Source organism: Gigantopelta aegis, chromosome 3, assembly GCF_016097555.1.
Source record: "Gigantopelta aegis isolate Gae_Host chromosome 3, Gae_host_genome, whole genome shotgun sequence".
NCBI lineage: Eukaryota > Metazoa > Mollusca > Gastropoda > Neomphalida > Peltospiridae > Gigantopelta > Gigantopelta aegis.
In genome coordinates, this window is record NC_054701.1 from 85,249,838 (window position 1) to 85,272,789 (window position 22,952).

General features: G+C 37.7%; 1 protein-coding gene across 1 annotated transcript in view; it reads left to right on the forward strand.

Moving 5' to 3' along the window:
• Positions 1-22,952, forward strand: part of LOC121369223 (endoplasmin-like) — a 60,269-nt gene that overhangs the window by 14,983 nt on the left and 22,334 nt on the right. Inside the window, exons 3-7 of the mRNA XM_041494167.1 lie at positions 409-550; positions 1,027-1,143; positions 14,766-14,964; positions 15,443-15,572; positions 16,578-16,689. Of these exons, the coding sequence (XP_041350101.1) occupies positions 409-550; positions 1,027-1,143; positions 14,766-14,964; positions 15,443-15,572; positions 16,578-16,689 (700 nt within the window). The remainder of the gene's footprint in view (positions 1-408; positions 551-1,026; positions 1,144-14,765; positions 14,965-15,442; positions 15,573-16,577; positions 16,690-22,952) is intronic.

The window sequence follows — 22,952 nt, forward strand, 5'->3', positions numbered from 1 at the left end:
CATGTTTTTACCATTGAAATGACTAAAACCAAATAGATTTTTAAATTCTTCATCAAACTTATAATGCATTCAAGAACAAAAGGTACATATTATTGCATGATGGGATGTTTTATTTAAATAGTGTGCACAAATTATTGTTACATAAGTTGTGAAAGGCTTTAAGGGTCTGATCAAAAGTTTTTTCGATAGGAATTTTATGCACCAATTTGTTGCCTCTGTGGAAAGTATTTCTAGACTTCAAAATTCAGCTATTGTTATTCACAGCAATATACGGTAGCTTAATCAGTATTTGAACATCTGTAGATACAGCGGCACACATGTTTATAAAAAGATATGAAAATGGTGCTGGACATGTTTCTCTTTATGTGAATTGTGATAGAACTAATTATTTCTTGTATTATGTTTCAGAGAGGAAGAAGCAATAAAACTAGATGGGTTGAATGTTGCTCAAATGAAAGAACTCAGGGAAAAATCTGAAAAATTTGCATTCCAAGCAGAAGTAGATCGAATGATGAAACTTATTATCAACTCCTTATATAAAAATAAAGAAGTAAGTATAATATTGTGTGAGAGTTTTCTGCATGCAGTATAAATATTTGTATTTGCAGAGTCTCTACAGGAAATATGATTTACTACTGATTTATATTCTCTAGCTAGGATGTTACTATTAAAATTATTGTTTTTAAACTTCATTCTCCCAACTAGTTTAATAAATGCCATACAGTACACCTGCTAGTGTAATATGTTTTTCATACGACCTATCATATACACAAATATACTTCTTGAGAATAAGAATATTCCACATCTTAGATGATGCAGTTTTTCTTTTTTTAGCTGAAAATACTTTTTCATAAACTAAACTGATTTGACTTAAAATTGATGAAAAATTATTATTTAAAAATGGTATTTAGCTTTTTAAAGATCATCACAGCTTTCAATTTTAAATGGGTATCTTAGCCCTGATAACTGAACTTCATTGTCATAATATCGTCATTTTCACCATTTTCTCTCCTTTTTTGTGGACAGATTTTCTTGAGAGAATTAATTTCCAATGCATCTGATGCCTTGGACAAGATCCGTTTCCTCTCTGTAACGGACAAGGATGCGTTGGGCGACATCACCGAGATGAGCATCAAGATCAAGGTAAGGTGATGTTTCTACTTCATTATCGGCTAGTTAACCCACACGAAGGTCTCGCGCATCCCGTGTTTTGTCTTCTGTGTGCCGTGTTGATGTGTGCACTGATCTTCAGTGCATCCGTCTTAATCATTACCCGCTGTCCAGCGAACATGCTGTCAGAATGTCTAGTTTATATACTCTCCGTTGTTAACAGGATATAATTGTGGTGTCTCGGGGTCATTTACAAGATACTGCTAGAGTGCTTTATGTTTTACAGTGTGTCCAAAATACTAGGTGGCTGTGTTTACTGATTGCAGTACTCCACAACTATGGTGTGTTTAATCTAGTCAAGTGGGAATGTTTTGTTATTTGTAAACAAAAATTCCATGGAATTAATGTCTCACCTACCAAAAACTTTAATGATAATTACAAAAAACATGGAAATTATATAAGCATATATCTTCATAACTTGTCGAGGAACAATGACGGATGCAACACTGACCACGGTGGACATAAAAAGTGAATAGCAAAAGTTTAAGAAAAAGATTTTTTGATTTTTTATTATAATTATTATACATTATATAAAAAAAACTAAAAAAACCATTAAAAATAATGTCTCAGGTGTTTCATCATCCGCCAATTACTACTTTGGAAAGGAGAGGGGGGGGGGGGGTCATAAAGTGGCCCATTAGTGCACAAGAGGTGCGAAGTATCAATGCAGGAGATGGATTACCAGCTGCTGAAACAACAGGAGTGAACATTTAACTATACCAATGGAGAAAATGTAGCCATCAGAAAGTCATGTAGACGTTCATTTGATGGGTTAAAAAAAAAATGAATACCTATTGTTTTTCCATTGCCAATACAGATACTGTATCTATAATGACATACTGGATGTAGGTTCATACATGTATATAAAGTTTGTTTTGTTTAATGACATCATTAAAGCACATTGATTTATTAATCATAGGCTATTGGATGTCAAACATTTGGTCATTTTTACTTGGAGGAAACCCACTACATTTTTCCATTGATAGCAAGGGATCTTTTGTGCACCATCCCACAGACATGATAGTATATAACATGGCCTTTGATATACCAGTCATGGTACAGTGGCAGGAACGTGAAATGGCCCAATATGTCCACATACAGGGATTGATCTTAGGCTGACAGCACATCAGGCGAGTGCTTCACCACTGGGCTATGTCCCGCCCCAGTTAATGTATATAAAAAACACAGGTTTACTCAATATGTTAATATTAGCCATGTTTACACATGCTAATTAATACTCTAGGTACAGGTACAATTTATTTATTGCCCATCATCTTCGATAATGTTATCTATTGACACGTACCTATAAATTGTTTTGCATGTAGCTGGACAGAAGTGTTTGCATTTGGGCTGATGTTTTTGGTGAAAAACTGCCACTAAATTTATTTTCCTTGCCCAAACCAAAGATTAAACACTTTAATTATGAAACAGGCTTTTCTGTAAACAAAATATTTGCAATATTCAATTCAACTTTGGCAAAGGACCGCTTCAGCATCTTTATTTGATAAAATTAATGCACATGATGGTTTGGATCAACGCAGCACACATATTGACCAGACTACCACTTTGCCTTTTGATATCACAGCATCAGTATGCTTCATCTTCGATCTGGGGAGTAAAAAAATTGGTTCCTTTTCTAAAACAGTCTTTCGTGTAAATATTATTGGAAGCACATTGTGGTTTCGATGAACTGGTATGCTGCTACCAGCGTGTATGTGCAGCCCATTATGAGAAGTAGCAGCATGAGGTGCCTATATGTCATGCTTGTCTTCACAACAAGCCCAGTGTCTGACATTACTGCATAGATACGTAGAGCTGAAGCAGTAAGACAGTGACACCGCATGATTTGAACTTGATTATTTAATTAAAATTTATTTCCATACCCAACGAATGTTCAAAACAAGTTATTTTACAAATACTGCAAGCAGGGCTTAAATTTAACAGTGGCACAGATAGTTGTTGTGCTATCACTAGGTAATTATGAATAATAATAAGAATTAGAAAAAAAAATCTAAATGGTTAACATTTGTTGAAGGGATAATTTTTGGTTTTTTAATTTGTTTATTTGTTGTACAAATTATTGTTTTAAAGTTGCTGTAGACAGGCTCAAAATTGTCATGTGGTAGCATTTTGCGTACGGAATAAAAACATGAGAATTGTCATAGGTGATACATTCTTAAGTTTGAGCCATGTGCAGTTGTCTTAGTTTCTGACGACATATAACTGTAAATAAAATGTGAGTGCGTCGTTAAATAAAAATTTCCCTGTCTTCAGTTTAAACCAAGGTACTTTTTCTTTCTTTTTTTGAGCTGCAATTCACTGCAAGTTTCAAAGATTGTTATACAATTATAATACAATAAACAGTAGTTTCTAAGCAATTTTCGACAGTTTGGAAATTATATATTCATGCAACCCAACACCCTATCGACCATAAACACAGTGGTTAAAGTGTGCCATATAGACATCAGTTTGCATACTGCTTTTGATAGAAGTAGCCAATATGATGAAAACGGGTGCACAATGTACATCAAAGGCTGTGGTATGTGCTGTCCTGGGTGCAAAGTTCATATAAAACATCTCATATGGTTTTAGTAGGAGTAGCCAGTATGGTGAAAACTATTTTCTTCTCCCATTCCATGTGAAAAGACGCCAAATAGCTATATATGTAAATATATGCTAAAATGACTATAAACAAATATTCTTTTCCTTTATGAAAGATGTTTGTTTTCTTTTAATAAATGATACAGTGACTATTATAAATTAGAAAACATTCTGGTTCCAAGCAAAATGTGTTTTTTTGGTGTGTTTTTTAAGTATTCTGTTTGTATTGGTCAAAATTTAGCCGTGCAATAAACTAGACTGGTTCAAGACAGTTGTTAATTGGCATGAAAAAGACCGGTCCGAGTATATTGGACCAGTGAAGAACAAGGCTAGACTATCTGCTGGCATCATGAAACAGAACTTGGCTGAATCATCAAACAATGCTAACAGGATATTCCCCCAACTGGTGGGCATTAGTTCATGGATCACTGATTTCTATAGTGTCTATACTGTGGCTGGTGTCTGATAAAATAATTAGCACTTCATTCTTATTCCTTGTTTTTGTTAAACTAGGTTACTTTAACATTTACTTAATTACTTTGTTTACCATACTAGTAACACTGTTGTTGAATGTAGTAGGTTGTGTTAAAAAGTTGTTTTGTTTTTAAACTGACACCACTAGAGCACATTGATTTATTTATCATTAGCTACTGAATGTCAAACATTTGGTAAATCTGGCATGTAGTCTTATGGGGAGACCTTCTGCAGTTTTCCCGTAGGTTTAAGTGATCTTTTATGTGCACTTTCCTATTGACTGGTACCACCCCTTTGTTATCAGTCATTGGGTATTGGTTTGGGTAGGGGGAACCACATCAGGAAATAGGTCCACTGAAAGGGCATGACCCTAGCACCTCGGGTGAGCTATGCTTTCTGAATTAGATCCTGCCTCCTTTAGGTACTGGAGACGGGGCCTAGCCCAGTGGTAAAAGCACATGCATGTCTGATGCATGGTCAGTCTAGGATCGATCCCAGTCAGTGGGCCCCATTAGGATATTTCTCGTTCCAGCCAGTGCACCATGACCGGTCTATCAAAGGCTGTGGTATGTGCTATCCTGTAGGATGATGCATGTAAAAGATCCCTTGCTACTAATGGAAAAATGTAGCAGGTTTCCTCTATGACTGTGTCAAAATTACCACATGTTTGACATCCAATAGCCGATGATTAATAAATCAATGTGCTCTAGTGATGTCATTAAACAAAACAAACCTTTTTTAACCTTTAGCTACGGAGTTTGTGAATTTCAAGCCCTGATACCTATTCTGGAATTGTTTGCTGTTGAGTGAGTTAATTCACTGTACCCCATAGTGCTACAAGGTCATGCTGTGAATTCTTTGATCCTTTCGTCTGGTCTCACTGTATTTCCACTCTAGCTAGAGTGGGTGACTGCATGAGGGGAAGATGTGTCGAGTATCCAGCAGTGCACAACACTTTGGTTTATTCATACATTCTTTCTTACCTTTACATGTACACAGCTTTAATTGACTCAGGTGTTCAAGGATATTTAATTAGTTCTTACATTACCATATGACTTGTTTTAATACTTGATATTTTTGACACTACACTAGATATTTTAAGACTGAGAACATTTGAATGTGCCATTGGTAAAAAAGTGTGTGTTCATTATATACATATTATACTTACAACATAAAATAATTTAAAACTTTCAGTTCTAACATTCAAAAATTAGTTTTGACAAATTTCCATTATTATTGGGTTGGCTTCGTTTAATATAAATTGGATACTATTTGTTTTATTGGTCATGCAAGAAATGCATTGGCCTTCATATCTTTCTCCTCACCCCCCACCCCCCCCAAACAACAACAAATAAACCAAAACAAAAACAAAAATAAAAAAATAAAATGTGGAAGGCAAGTTGTTAAACATGCAATACTTGATTGTTTTGCTTATTAATTTCTCCCTAAATTTTTAACACCATGATTCTATCAATTTTAATTAGCAACAAAAAGTCCACTCTATTCATGTACAACTGTAAATGTAGGTCATTATTACAAATTTGCATGTCTCTTAAATTAAAAGTTGATACTTTGGAACTACATGTACACATACATATGAATGTGTTTTTGCCAGAGGGTGTGGATGGTAAAATAACATATACTTCAAAATCTTGGAATTTAATGGATATAGTTTAAAATAATAATTAGATATATTATTATAATAATTATTGTAAGAATACTGTTTACAAATTGTTAATGCATGAAATCAGGAATATATCCAGGCATTCTGTAAGTCCGAACATAGTCATTCCCAAAAGAAAGTGGCACTGAAGATTCTCAGTTTCTGTGCTAAAAATTCCCATATATATTTAATTATGTCTGTTGTGCATAATCAATTCATTTAACAGTGGTGTTCTGTGTTATTAAGTAGCCTTAAAATATATATTCCAATTATGCTAATGTTCCCAATTCCATCAAATGTAGGACCTTGGTGAAACATCCTGGATAAATCCCAGGAAATGCAGTGTCCAGTGTCAAAACATTTCAAAACCCATAATCACCTAATAGCGGTACTTATGGTCTGTTTTGTTGTTATAATGTAAATGTACCTGCACATTTTTTTGGGGCAGAAATGTAGCACACGTATGAATATTTATCCACATTTGTTGGTGTTATCACATGTTTAACTACATGTGCACTATGTAATTACAGTACAGTATTTGTTAGCTGTATCCGATGGTATATTTCTTATCTTTCCGTCGACTGCAAACAGTATGTGTTTTTGCTTATTGCTGGCTGGCATCCAGCAGTATTCTAGACTGAAATCAGCAACAGCCAGAATGTGTCTTAATGATAAATAAGTCTTCAAGTTGGATATTTACAATTGTGTGTGATAAACATTTATGAGAAAATTAGAAACAGAATTATGCTGTTTGCAACATTTTATTTTGAGTTCTTACTGGTAAACCATATTTAAAATCCATGCACAATTATATACATGTACATACATGTGATTTTGAAAGTGCCTGTAATATTAATCATAAATTTACATAACAGCAGGTATTATATTCTGTAATTTTAAAACATCTTGGAATTATACGGCCACTAGAGTTTTACATGAGATGGAATCATGTTGAATATTTTTTGTTAATATCCATAGCTGTGATGTCTGGGCCATGTTTCATGCTCTCCTGTCAGTGGGAAAGCATGCAGGTGTGTATAAAAGATTCTTTGCTGATAATTGGTACCAGTAGCTACATCTGTATATAGCCTAGCTTACAGGTATGTGGTTGCAGTGGCTATCTTCATTCTCACACAGTCTAATAAATTCTGCACTGTTCAAGATGTCCATATTACTTAATCATTTCAAATTTACGATGTGGTTTCATCTGCCATCCGATACTTTACATACAGTGGGGGCAGGACATAGCCCAGTGGTAAAGCACCCGCTCAATGTGTGGTCGGTCTGGGATAGATCCCCTTCGGTGGGCCCATTGGGCTATTTCTCGTTTCAGCCAGTGCACCATGACTGGTATATATCAAAGGCTGTGGGATGGTGCATATAAAAGATCCTTTGCTGCTAATCAAAAAGAGTATCCCATGAAGTGGCGACAGCGTGTTTCCTCCCTCAATATGTGTGGTCCTTAACCATGTCTGACGCTATATAACCGTAAATAAAATGTGTTGAGTGCGTCGTTAAATAAAACATTTCCTTCCTTCCTTTACATACATGTATATTGTGAATGGGGAATGCTATTATAGACCATTGTACCACCATAACCCTGGCGATAATTTCAGTACCTACGTTGGCAACCCATGTATCTTGTATTATGTCATGCATGTACATTCTGAATGGGGACTGCTATTATAGACCATTGTACCACCATAACCCTGGCGATAATTTCAGTACCCACGTTGACAACCCATGTATCTTGTATTACGTCATGCATGTACATTCTGAATGGGGACTGCTATTATAGACCATTGTACCACCATAACCCTGGCGATAATTTCAGTACCCACGTTGGCAACCCATGTATCTTGTATTACGTCATACATGCACATTCTGAATGGGGACTGCTATTATAGACCATTGTACCACCATAACCCTGGCGATAATTTCAGTACCCACGTTGGCAACTAAAAATATTTAAAATGTCTGGATTTGTTTCATAATTGCTTTCATCTCAGTATGGACACCTATAAAAGCCAAAAACATGTGTGGTCTGTGTCGATGAAGTAATTAAATTTTGTGTACACATCTCACAAAACCAAACAAATTCACTCGTTAAGATCCCCAAAGAGAAACATGTTGGTGTATATATTTGAGTAGATACACATGTATGTATACATGTACGTGTAGCTGGTTTTAAAATTGATGGTAAACACATGTTTACAATATCTAGGAGTTATTGACATCAAAAATAATTGAGATGGATATTTTCCACTACATAAAAAAGGTTGACTGCATGTGGGTGCCATAAAGCAGGTATAATTAACATGCATGCTGACGTACATTTTACAATTTGATGTACTGTTCAGGCTGCACAGTATAAATAACACATTGACATTGCTGCGCACTAGATAGAAAACCAAAACAATATGTATATTCTGTCTCATCAGCTGACAATGAGCAGCTTGGTATGACATGTTGATCTTTTTGTCTGTTTTCTTTTTTGGAATGAATGCATCAATTATAGTAAATGTTGCAGTGTGCTAGCTTGTGTCATGACAATTGCAGCACTGTGCAGTAATAGTGCAAATGACTGATATACTATACTATACCTATACATGCAGCCAAACAAAGAGGGAGAATCATGAATTCCTACTGTTAACGTTTACTAATAAAACTGATATAAGCAGTGTATCAACACACCCAGGAAGTACAGGGAAACAAAATGTGGCACCTCACATCTAATCTACATGCAAGAAAATAGGGGGTCACACACCATTTAAGAGATTTAATTAATGTTTTTGTTAGCAACCGCAATGTTTGCTGAAAATTGCAGTTCCATTTTTGGGGGTACCCTGCATTAGTTTCAACCTCTGGTGTATACTGCATAACAACTGTATAATAAATAAAAGTGTATTTATTTATTGTTAATGGATAATATTTGACGGTACACCTCAAACTTTGACATGGAACTCTCTTCTTTGGTACCATGCAATGTCCAGTGCAAATTGTAAACAGTTTTCAAGTGTAAATTTAGGCTTTGGTTTTTAATAAAAATATTAACATTAGTGAACTAGTACTCATTGTTCATTGTCAGGGTTTCTGCCAGAAAGAAATTTTGGGTATGGGCACTATGGACTTGCATTCAGCACACATATTGTAAATATTCAACTACAGTCGACAGGATATAGGGGGCCTCGCCCAGAAAGAAAATGGGTTAGGTTAATAAAAAAATATAAAAAGGTCAAACGGTTAGCTTAAAAAAATAAAATTGCAAACATTTGAGTATGGCCCCACACCTATTTTACCCTCTGACAGAAACCCTGATTGTGTATTTATTATGTCATACAGCATGGTTGTCATTGCATCCACTTTTAAAATGCCAAAGGAATATGATAAGGCTTAAAATTAAAACATTAATAAAAAATATATTCCCTTGATATATCGGTTTGGTTTTTGGTTTTGTCTTATACTTAATTATTTGGCAGTTGTTTTAAACAGTTACATAATATTCTTGCAGCATTAGTACAGTGTATTCAGTGGTCTGTGTTTCAAAAGATGTTTGTTAAAGGTGTGAAATTGTTTCTTTCTGTCTGACCTGGCAGCCAGTAAAGCATCCATCTATCATAATACTGCAAGGATCCTTTAGGTTTACGCATTATCGGATCATTTCACACAGCAGGTGCTCTGCATTAGAAGGGTAGGAAATTGAAATAGCAATCGTGCCCTCGGATAGCACCGTTTTTAAGCATGTAACCATTTATACTTTTGGCTACGGTATTAAAACACCTGGAACTAGTGCGGTGAGATGTCGGTTTTGTCATATACTAACTGCACCATGAGATTGATTGTTTTTAAAAAATAAAAAAAAACCCCAAAAACCCCTTTACAATATAAATCATTAGACCATCCTCCTTTAAAATGTTTGCTTTATGGCATGTCAGTTTGTGCCAGAGAAAAGGTGGTGGGTGAATGGGGGAATAACTACATGCCGGAGAATGACTCAATGTGAGCACTGTTGGCAAAATGCCAAATGGGGGTCTGGGGGGTACCTATCTCCATTTAAAAAATTATTTTAACTTGAAAATCTTGGAAAAACACTGTTTCTACATATTTTGTTGTTAATTAGGACTTCATATTCAGTTTTTTAAATTGAGAATTTAAGTTTATAGTTAGTGTTTTATGTTTGTTGCAAAATACATTTAGTATAAATTAATAATGTGTAATTGAATTTACAAAATTATGTAAATGACAATGAATGTAAATGTAGCTCACATGTGATCTAGCTAGCTGCTATAATATGTGTACCTGTATCAAGGTCGTTTGCTGGTATTATCATTTGCCAGTGTTTGATATGGTGGGTAATCATTTTGCTATTTACTGAGCATTCCACTGGTGAGTGTTAAGCTGTTAAGCATTACCTGTTTTACATCAACCTATTACTCGAAAATCATACCGACTGAGAGGAAATGGACAACATGTTCATTGTCATGTGGCTTGTTGGCAGTCTCAAGTGAGACGGTTACCTGTGATTCATTCACCTGAAGAAGAAATGAAGAAATGCTTTAACGACTCAGGCATTGGACATGTGGTCAGGACCAGACAGATGAGAAAACCTACTGCTGCCATGTCATAAGTTATTATTTTTTATTAGCAACAAGGAGTCTTTTATATGCATCATACCATAGACAGCATAGTACATTCCTATGCCTTTGTTATACCAGTCGTGGAACACTGGCTGGAACGAGAAATAGCCTAATGGACCCACCGACTGGGATTGATTCCATACTGACAGTGCGTCAGGCAAGCACTCTTATCACTGGGCTATGTCCCACCCCAGATGATTTACCTTGAAGTAAGCTTGAATGTCCGTTTTGAACCATGTGTCTTTTCTTCCCCCCACACACATACACATATACACACCCCACCCTATATTGCTACTGGTATATCAAAGAGGTCTTCTGTTTTGTCAAAACAATAAAAACATATATAGCAATCATTATACATGTGTATGGTAACTTTTCTACATACAAATTTACATTTAACCATCAGTTCTAGTTCACATGTTCATAATGTGCTGGGGTGTCACTGAAACATTCCTTTTTACGGAAGTCTTGGAAATAAACGTAAATCTAAGTTTAAGTAGCTGATTTATACAGGTTATTGTTGGCACTGAAGTGCATGTAGGGTTAAATTATAGTTGCACGCACGCACACATGCACACACACACACACACACACACAAAACACACACATATATTATATATATATATATATATATATATATATATATATATATATATACTCTTCAAAAAAAGAAACGCAAAAGGGTACAAATGGGTTATAACTCCGATTTTATGTTTCCTACCGGTTCATGCTTTGTGAATATAAGGTCATTGCATGTCCCAAACGCATTCCCACGGTTACATTCGATAAAACGCAGCTGCTGTACAATAAAGTTCCAAAATGTGAATATTCGCAAAAACGCAGCCACGTGCAAACCATGTCACCACTGCACGTGCGTTGTCTGCACGTGCAACATGAACACCGACAGTATAAAAGTGCAGGGTGTTCGCTTGCCTGGCCTCTGTATCTGGCCGACAGTTGACAATCCAGGACATGCCACGTCTCAGTGAACCGCAGAGAAACAATGCCATCGGCCGACTAGACGCAGGCGAATCCAGAACGGCCGTTGCCAGGGCATTCCATGTGTCCCCAAGCACCATCTCCAGACTGTGGGGACCCGTTACCAGCAACATGGATCAACACGTGACCTCCCCTAGATCCGGTCGACCACGGGTCACTACCCCCGGGCAGGACCGCTACATCCGGGTACGCCACCTTCGGGAACGATTGACTACTGCCACCTCCACAGCCGCAGCAATACCAGGTTTGCGCAGGATATCCGACCAGACCGTACGGAACCGCCTACGTGAGGTAGGAATTCGTGCCAGACGTCCAGTTCGAGGTGTCATCTTAACACCACAACACCGTCGACTCCGACTGCAGTGGTGCCAGATTCATCGACAATGGCCTCAACTGCGATGGAGACAGGTGTGGTTCAGTAGTCCCGATTTCTGCTCCGACGTCATGATGGAAGATGTCGCGTGTATAGGCGTCGTGGTGAACGTTATGCGGCAAACTGCGTGCAGGAAGTGGACAGATTCGGCGGGGGTAGTGTCATGGTGTGGGCAGCCATCTCACACACTGGCAGAACTGACCTGGTCCACGTGCAGGGCAACCTGAATGCACAGGGCTACATTTGACCAGATCCTCCGGCCACACATCGTTCCAGTTATGGCCAACGCCAACGCAGTGTTCCAACATGACAACGCCAGGCGTCACACAGCACGTCTCACAACGGCTTTCCTACAGAACAACAACATTAATGTCCTTCCTTGGCCATCGACATCACCGGATTTGAACCCAATTGAGCATCTATGGGACGAGTTGGACCGACGCCTCCGACAGCGACAACCACAGCCCCAGCCCCTGCCCGAGCTGGCAGCAGCCTTGCAGGCCGAGTGGGCCACCATCCCCCGGGACGTCATCCGTACTCTGGTTGCTTCAATGGGCAGGCGGTGCCAGGCAGTTGTCAACACACGCGGAGGCCACACCCGGTATTGACTCCAGATGACCTTGACCTTGGTGGTGTGTCCTATCACTTACTCACAATGGACTAGAGTGAATTGTGAACAATCCTGCAACATTTGGTAATTATCGGACTCACCATTCAATAATTAAATCAATTCTCCAAATGTTACGACAATGTGGTTTTGCGTTTCTTCTTTTGAAGAGTATATATATATATACTGTGTAAGTTCCACTTAAAATACAAGTGATGCTTTCATGTGTGTAAGTGGATAATGGAATTCCGTCTTCCTTGTCTGTTAGAAAAGGAGTTGAACATGCAACTTCTCACTTTCTCTGTTAATGCATTTAACAAGAAACCAGTGCTATTTTTATCAATAACATTGAATTGGTTTTCTGTGTTTTTCTTTACAAATAGCAGATGTTAAATGAAAATTTGTAAAAGTCTTATCTCTTTTCTTCTTTTTTTGTGCGTTAAAAATTGTTTTTTCATGAGTTGTACTTCCTTTCTATTCCCTCTCTACTCAGTACATAGACAAGCCTATGTACACATGAATCTTGAATTCCCCTCCTGATTGCATCCATTAGTTTTTTCTGTTTATTGTTGCCCTGTGCGAGTTGGCCATCTTTTGACATCTTCCATTGTTTTACGATGAGAAAGCACTAGCCTAGAACAGTGGTGTGGGTCCTGTTTACCTGCACTGGTAGCAGAGACTACAGAAATAACTAGTTCGGCCATGAGCTTGCTGTAAATGTTTGCCAGCCACAGTACTTTTCTGTGGCATTTTAACTTTTAACGTCACTGCAAGTTAGACACAGTGCACAGCTGGTGATACTATTTTCAGAGATGGAGGTGGTAGGGAGAGATGTCATTGTACCAAGGCCTTATCATCTAACTTGCTTGCATGTATACTGTGTAATATTTAATGCACATGTACATTATACAATAATATACAGAATGAGTGTATATGAGAAAAGTGCATGCATACAATACATACAGACTGTTAAAGGTTTGCTGAATGCATGGCTCAACCTATTCATTGCCATATTACTCAATTGTCATATAATTTGGCTACAAAATGTAGTACTTGGCTAATGAAATTTCTTTAAATTAGCCACTTTTGAATGATTTTCAAGGAAATATTCTACATAAGTGAAAATTAGATAAACCAAAATTCTTTGAATGTCAGTGTTAGTAGTAAAGATGATATCAACTTGAATCATGTGCAGAATAGTTAATAGTCCCCTGTCAGTCCAACCACAGGAGACTATAGGTTTCATCTTAGTTTTCTGGATTCACCACCTTCAAGCTCCACAAAACTTCAAGATATTGAGCTGAAATTTTCTATATATACATGTAGCTTTATCGTGTACTGTTACAGATCAAGTTTGACTTTCATGGCAATTTACTAATCTTTCACAGAGTTGCATGTAATGTAAGGCCCTTGAACTTGGGAGATAAAAACAAAATTGCTGGGCTCGGTAGGGGACATGTATTGCTCTAGCAATACCTTCAGAATGCGCAATTTTTTGTTGTTGTCATAAACTTTCACATAGTTACTGTACCACTTTGGCAGTATACATTTTTATTCCAGCCAGTGCCCCACAATTGGTGTAACAAAGGCCACAATTTTCTCATTATCTGTGTGGTGTCATATAATCATAATTAAAATGTGTTCCGTGCATTGTTAAGTAAAATCTTCCTTTGACAATATATATTTCTATAAGCTAGGATTTGACAAAAGTTCAAGGGCCTAATTCACTAAACTCTCACAACTTTGCGATCTCGCAGTGCAATCCTAAAAGACTTGCAAAGAGGATGCTTTGTTGTCTAGCAGAGCCTAAGATACCTTTGTGAATTAGGCCTTAGGTCATATATTATGGTGCATATGCAGGGTTCTACATGACTGTAAACCTGTGCTTGTCCCACCCCTAATGTTTTAGCTGAAATAGTCTAGCAATATGCAAGCCGAGTTCACTTGTCCTGTACAACCAAAATGTACAACCAAAACCACTTATCCCGAACAAGTGGACAAGTTTTGATGTAGAACCCTGTAATGGTATAGGATTCATGAAAATGTTGAGCAGACATCTTTCTGTGTCACATGATGATCAAACTCGATGAACTGGTGGTAGGTTGTTATTATTATTATTATTTTTTTTTTTTTTTTTTCTTTGGGGGGGGGGGGGGGAGGGTGTTTTTTTTTTTTTTATTATTGTATAATCAAGAAAACTAATGGAACAAAATTCTTGACATTTTAATTTTTATGTTGCAGGCAGATAAGGAGAATCATGTTCTGCATATCACAGACACTGGTATTGGGATGACCAAAGATGACCTGATCAAACAGCTGGGAACAATAGCCAAGTCTGGAACCAGTGAATTCCTACAGAAAAAACTCGAAGAAGCTCCTACTTCAGATGCCAGTGATTTCATTGGACAGTTTGGTGTCGGATTCTATTCCTCATTTTTGGGTAAGATTTTGTTAAAATTTTATTGAAAAGAAACACTTTTTCCAGTTCTTTGCCCTTTGATCATCGAAATCCATATGAACTTGTGTTTCAGTAATAGTGAATTATGTTATGTGATAATGTATAATGGACTAACGGACTATCGTTCCCTGATTTTACTGACATGCTGCTTGAAACAGCTGGCAGAAGGTCTGCCTTCATTTAGTTTGTTGGAGTGGGGAGTGGGTAGAATCTAGCCGTCGAACGCACTCGGTCAGTCCATTTAAAAAAAATGTTCACCTCATCTCTCGTCGGTGCTACATAACTGGTAGATCAAAGGATGTGCTGTCATGTCTGTGGGATAGTGCATATAGCTGATCCCTTGCTACTAATGAAAAAATATATAGTGAGTTTTCTCCTAAGAGTTTATATATTTTTTTTTATTTTGTTGGTATGTTATTTTATGAAAAATTCATTGGCATGTTATGTTTGTTACTTGCAGTGGCTGACCGTGTCGTCGTGACGTCAAAGAACAACGATGACGAGCAGTACATCTGGGAGTCTGACGCCAGTCAGTTCAGTGTCATCAAGGATCCCCGGGGAAACACACTGGGCAGGGGAACCACAGTCAGGTAACGGCAATATATATTATCTGTAACGACTAACCAGGGGAACAACAGTCAGGTGACTAACACACAAATATTTTGAAGAAAACACATGTGAAAGCTACAAAATCAATAATAATAAAACAATATGTATACGATAAATGAATGGAAAATGCTATAGCAAAGTAGACCTGTAGATGCATTGATTTAAAAAAACAAACACACACCTTTGCTAATCATGACATGTCGGTGTAACTTACTTGTAAGCGATGTTCTACAGCTGTTGGCAAAAATTAAACTGTTCCACCGACAGCATAAATGTTAGACACGTTCCCTTCATTTACTTGCATAAAATATAAACTAAACACGAATAGGACAATTCCTTACAATATAACTAAATAATTCGTAAAAATGCACAGCAGCTACAGGAAATGGTGTCACTTATCAAAATGACGTCATTTACAAAAAATCACCTGATTCAAATAATAGTGAATGAACGTTTTCATAAGTATCAGTGAAGTTTACACAAACAATACTACAGGCATATTTAAAGCTAAACAAAATAAATTCAGTTATGTATTGTTAAAGTACGCATATAAATTTAATTATAAGAGTTGACCTCAATAATATTTTGGTTCATGCAAGTATGAACCAAAAAATAATTGCGGTCAATTCTTAAATGAACTTTTACTGTTGTTGTTAGTATGTATGAAATTTAATTATAAGTATTGTTTGTTATTTCTTTTATGTTCATCTGGGTATGGGTATGAATAAGAAATCATCTGCGAACTACTGTGTCAGTGAGAACGGCTTTTCAGATCCAGACAGTTTGCGGATGATTTGGGGTTTTTTCATACCTCGATGGAACGTAAAAGTAATAACAGACAATCCTTAAATAGCAAATAAAAATGCATCTGACATAGAGCATCAAGCATTTTTTAAACATGACCTAAGTTGAAGCATTTGGTTGTGATGCAACTTTTTTTGTTAATTGTGAAAAGCTTTGACCTAATGTGAATGTTTTGATTGTAGTTTACACCTGAAGGAAGAGGCCCACGACTTCTTGGAAGAAAACACTCTGAAGGATTTGATCAAGAAGTACAGCCAGTTCATTAACTTCAGCATCTACTTGTGGACTAGCAAGGTAGCAATTTGCTTTATAGTGACAACTAATTAATTTATTAAGTTGTATGTTGCATGTGAGGTTTTTCTGTGACATTCTGTTCAGTATCACATCGTGATTCACTATGCAAGTTTCAGACATCACTACACAATTTTAAAACATTAAACAGTAGTTGCTAATCAATTTTTAAATGACTAGAAATGTTGTTAATCAAAATGTTCCCTCTATAGTGATGGTGGTGACAATGTTGATGTTTATGTTTCATCAGTATTGAGTTTTGAATTTTTGCATTTTTTTTCTAAAAATTTCCTATTAATAATACATTTGGTCATCAAGCTTCATACCTACTCAGCATAGAGATCATCGTGAGTCATTTGGACAGGACAGGGCTCGAAACAGCAAGAGAAGTATACCCTGTAGAGAAAATGTTTTTGGACCTGAATGAAATAAGAGCATGGGAAGGATTTGGGATAATGTGTGAACAATTAGGTCCTCTGGGGTGTATTTCAGAGCATTGTGGGTTTAAAAGTAACAATTATGAGCTGAATAGTTGATGAGATAATCATACATCAACCCCTGCAATTATAAAAAATGAAAAAAACTCCACCTGAATAGTCCCACGGCAAAAACAAAAAATGCTGTGGGCAACTTACTGCAGGAGTTGATACCTACATTTGTCTTAGTGACGGGATGTAGTCCATTGGTAAAGGTGCAGTCGGTCTGGGATCGATCCCCGTCGGTGGGCCCATTGGGCTATTTCTCGTTCCAGCCAGTGCACCACGACTGGTATATCAAAGGCCATGGTATGTACTACCCTCTCTGTGGGATGGTGCATATAAAAGATCCCTTGCTGATAATCGGAAAGAGTAGCCCATGAAGTGGCGACAGCGGGTTTCCTCTCTCAATATCTGTGTGGTCCTTAACCATATGCCCAACACCATATAACCGTAAATAAAATGTGTTGAGTGCTACGTTAAATAAAACATTTCCTTCCTTGAAAATGGCCTGTCATTTTGGCAGGTGAATTTCCATTTCATTTGCTAGATCTTTAAAAATACTTGCTTCCTTCTTATTGCAGGCCATTATTTTGAGCCCTGCATATGGTAGGTCATGGGATAAATGCCGTAATAAATCCACGGTAGTGGTAGGATATATCTTGGTGGTAGAGCAGTTTTCTGATATAATGATAGGTCATAGGATAAATGCCGTAATAAATCCACGGTAGTGGTAAGATATATCTTGGTGGTAGAGCAGTTTTCTGATATAATGATAGGTCATGGGATAAATGCCGTAATAAATCCACGGTAGTGGTAGGATATATCTTGGTGGTAGAGCAGTTTTCTGACATAATGATGGGTCATAGGATAATTGCCCCTTGATAAACTAGTGTATCATTTTCTGATCCCAAGTTATGACTTTATTTTCACATTTACTTTAGTTTTGACACGTATTTGAGATGTATTTCTCGTTCTGGTGGTGTCGTTACACATTAATTTATTCATTCATTTCCAAGAGGTGAAATATGATGAAAACAATTTCATCTTACAGGTGCAGATATATATGGTAAAATCATGCAGGGTTTCTGCCAGAGGGTAAAATGGGTATGGCGACATACCCAGATTTGTTTACAATTTAAAAAAAAAAGTTTACCTTTTAACAAAAATTAATGTACAAGACCTTGTTGCAGAGCACGTGAAATCTACACTAATGTGTAATTAATAAAGCGGTACATTACGAGGGGACTGACTCTAGTTATTAAGTGTAGGCAGGCTAGATGTACAAGACCTTGTTGCAGAGCACGTGAAATCTACACTAATGTGTAATTAATAAAGCGGTACATTACGAGGGGACTGACTCTAGTTATTAAGTGTAGGCAGGCTAGATGTACAAGACCTTGTTGCAGAGCACGTGAAATCTACACTAATGTGTAATTAATAAAGCGGTACATTACGAGGGGACTGACTCTAGTTATTAAGTGTAGGCAGGCTAGATGTACAAGACCTTGTTGCAGAGCACGTGAAATCTACACTAATGTGTAATTAATAAAGCGGTACATTACGAGGGGACTGACTCTAGTTATTAAGTGTAGGCAGGCTAGATGTACAAGACCGTGGTGCAGAGCACGTGAAATCTACACTAATGTGTAATTAATAAAGCGGTACATTACGAGGGGACTGACTCTAGTTATTAAGTGTAGGCAGGCTAGATGTACAAGACCGTGGTGCAGAGCACGTGAAATCTACACTAATGTGTAATTAATAAAGCGGTACATTACGAGGGGACTGACTCTAGTTATTAAGTGTAGGCAGGCTAGATGTACAAGACCTTGTTGCAGAGCACGTGAAATCTACACTAATGTGTAATTAATAAAGCGGTACATTACGAGGGGACTGACTCTAGTTATTAAGTGTAGGCAGGCTAGATGTACAAGACCTTGTTGCAGAGCACGTGAAATCTACACTAATGTGTAATTAATAAAGCGGTACATTACGAGGGGACTGACTCTAGTTATTAAGTGTAGGCAGGCTAGATGTACAAGACCTTGTTGCAGAGCACGTGAAATCTACACTAATGTGTAATTAATAAAGCGGTACATTACGAGGGGACTGACTCTAGTTATTAAGTGTAGGCAGGCTAGATGTACAAGACCTTGTTGCAGAGCACGTGAAATCTACACTAATGTGTAATTAATAAAGCGGTACATTACGAGGGGACTGACTCTAGTTATTAAGTGTAGGCAGGCTAGATGTACAAGACCTTGTTGCAGAGCACGTGAAATCTACACTAATGTGTAATTAATAAAGCGGTACATTACGAGGGGACTGACTCTAGTTATTAAGTGTAGGCAGGCTAGATGTACAAGACCTTGTTGCAGAGCACGTGAAATCTACACTAATGTGTAATTAATAAAGCGGTACATTACGAGGGGACTGACTCTAGTTATTAAGTGTAGGCAGGCTAGATGTACAAGACCTTGTTGCAGAGCACGTGAAATCTACACTAATGTGTAATTAATAAAGCGGTACATTACGAGGGGACTGACTCTAGTTATTAAGTGTAGGCAGGCTAGATGTACAAGACCTTGTTGCAGAGCACGTGAAATCTACACTAATGTGTAATTAATAAAGCGGTACATTACGAGGGGACTGACTCTAGTTATTAAGTGTAGGCAGGCTAGATGTACAAGACCTTGTTGCAGAGCACGTGAAATCTACACTAATGTGTAATTAATAAAGCGGTACATTACGAGGGGACTGACTCTAGTTATTAAGTGTAGGCAGGCTAGATGTACAAGACCTTGTTGCAGAGCACGTGAAATCTACACTAATGTGTAATTAATAAAGCGGTACATTACGAGGGGACTGACTCTAGTTATTAAGTGTAGGCAGGCTAGATGTACAAGACCTTGTTGCAGAGCACGTGAAATCTACACTAATGTGTAATTAATAAAGCGGTACATTACGAGGGGACTGACTCTAGTTATTAAGTGTAGGCAGGCTAGATGTACAAGACCTTGTTGCAGAGCACGTGAAATCTACACTAATGTGTAATTAATAAAGCGGTACATTACGAGGGGACTGACTCTAGTTATTAAGTGTAGGCAGGCTAGATGTACAAGACCTTGTTGCAGAGCACGTGAAATCTACACTAATGTGTAATTAATAAAGCGGTACATTACGAGGGGACTGACTCTAGTTATTAAGTGTAGGCAGGCTAGATGTACAAGACCTTGTTGCAGAGCACGTGAAATCTACACTAATGTGTAATTAATAAAGCGGTACATTACGAGGGGACTGACTCTAGTTATTAAGTGTAGGCAGGCTAGATGTACAAGACCTTGTTGCAGAGCACGTGAAATCTACACTAATGTGTAATTAATAAAGCGGTACATTACGAGGGGACTGACTCTAGTTATTAAGTGTAGGCAGGCTAGATGTACAAGACCTTGTTGCAGAGCACGTGAAATCTACACTAATGTGTAATTAATAAAGCGGTACATTACGAGGGGACTGACTCTAGTTATTAAGTGTAGGCAGGCTAGATGTACAAGACCTTGTTGCAGAGCACGTGAAATCTACACTAATGTGTAATTAATAAAGCGGTACATTACGAGGGGACTGACTCTAGTTATTAAGTGTAGGCAGGCTAGATGTACAAGACCTTGTTGCAGAGCACGTGAAATCTACACTAATGTGTAATTAATAAAGCGGTACATTACGAGGGGACTGACTCTAGTTATTAAGTGTAGGCAGGCTAGATGTACAAGACCTTGTTGCAGAGCACGTGAAATCTACACTAATGTGTAATTAATAAAGCGGTACATTACGAGGGGACTGACTCTAGTTATTAAGTGTAGGCAGGCTAGATGTACAAGACCTTGTTGCAGAGCACGTGAAATCTACACTAATGTGTAATTAATAAAGCGGTACATTACGAGGGGACTGACTCTAGTTATTAAGTGTAGGCAGGCTAGATGTACAAGACCTTGTTGCAGAGCACGTGAAATCTACACTAATGTGTAATTAATAAAGCGGTACATTACGAGGGGACTGACTCTAGTTATTAAGTGTAGGCAGGCTAGATGTACAAGACCTTGTTGCAGAGCACGTGAAATCTACACTAATGTGTAATTAATAAAGCGGTACATTACGAGGGGACTGACTCTAGTTATTAAGTGTAGGCAGGCTAGATGTACAAGACCTTGTTGCAGAGCACGTGAAATCTACACTAATGTGTAATTAATAAAGCGGTACATTACGAGGGGACTGACTCTAGTTATTAAGTGTAGGCAGGCTAGATGTACAAGACCTTGTTGCAGAGCACGTGAAATCTACACTAATGTGTAATTAATAAAGCGGTACATTACGAGGGGACTGACTCTAGTTATTAAGTGTAGGCAGGCTAGATGTACAAGACCTTGTTGCAGAGCACGTGAAATCTACACTAATGTGTAATTAATAAAGCGGTACATTACGAGGGGACTGACTCTAGTTATTAAGTGTAGGCAGGCTAGATGTACAAGACCTTGTTGCAGAGCACGTGAAATCTACACTAATGTGTAATTAATAAAGCGGTACATTACGAGGGGACTGACTCTAGTTATTAAGTGTAGGCAGGCTAGATGTACAAGACCTTGTTGCAGAGCACGTGAAATCTACACTAATGTGTAATTAATAAAGCGGTACATTACGAGGGGACTGACTCTAGTTATTAAGTGTAGGCAGGCTAGATGTACAAGACCTTGTTGCAGAGCACGTGAAATCTACACTAATGTGTAATTAATAAAGCGGTACATTACGAGGGGACTGACTCTAGTTATTAAGTGTAGGCAGGCTAGATGTACAAGACCTTGTTGCAGAGCACGTGAAATCTACACTAATGTGTAATTAATAAAGCGGTACATTACGAGGGGACTGACTCTAGTTATTAAGTGTAGGCAGGCTAGATGTACAAGACCTTGTTGCAGAGCACGTGAAATCTACACTAATGTGTAATTAATAAAGCGGTACATTACGAGGGGACTGACTCTAGTTATTAAGTGTAGGCAGGCTAGATGTACAAGACCTTGTTGCAGAGCACGTGAAATCTACACTAATGTGTAATTAATAAAGCGGTACATTACGAGGGGACTGACTCTAGTTATTAAGTGTAGGCAGGCTAGATGTACAAGACCTTGTTGCAGAGCACGTGAAATCTACACTAATGTGTAATTAATAAAGCGGTACATTACGAGGGGACTGACTCTAGTTATTAAGTGTAGGCAGGCTAGATGTACAAGACCTTGTTGCAGAGCACGTGAAATCTACACTAATGTGTAATTAATAAAGCGGTACATTACGAGGGGACTGACTCTAGTTATTAAGTGTAGGCAGGCTAGATGTACAAGACCTTGTTGCAGAGCACGTGAAATCTACACTAATGTGTAATTAATAAAGCGGTACATTACGAGGGGACTGACTCTAGTTATTAAGTGTAGGCAGGCTAGATGTACAAGACCTTGTTGCAGAGCACGTGAAATCTACACTAATGTGTAATTAATAAAGCGGTACATTACGAGGGGACTGACTCTAGTTATTAAGTGTAGGCAGGCTAGATGTACAAGACCTTGTTGCAGAGCACGTGAAATCTACACTAATGTGTAATTAATAAAGCGGTACATTACGAGGGGACTGACTCTAGTTATTAAGTGTAGGCAGGCTAGATGTACAAGACCTTGTTGCAGAGCACGTGAAATCTACACTAATGTGTAATTAATAAAGCGGTACATTACGAGGGGACTGACT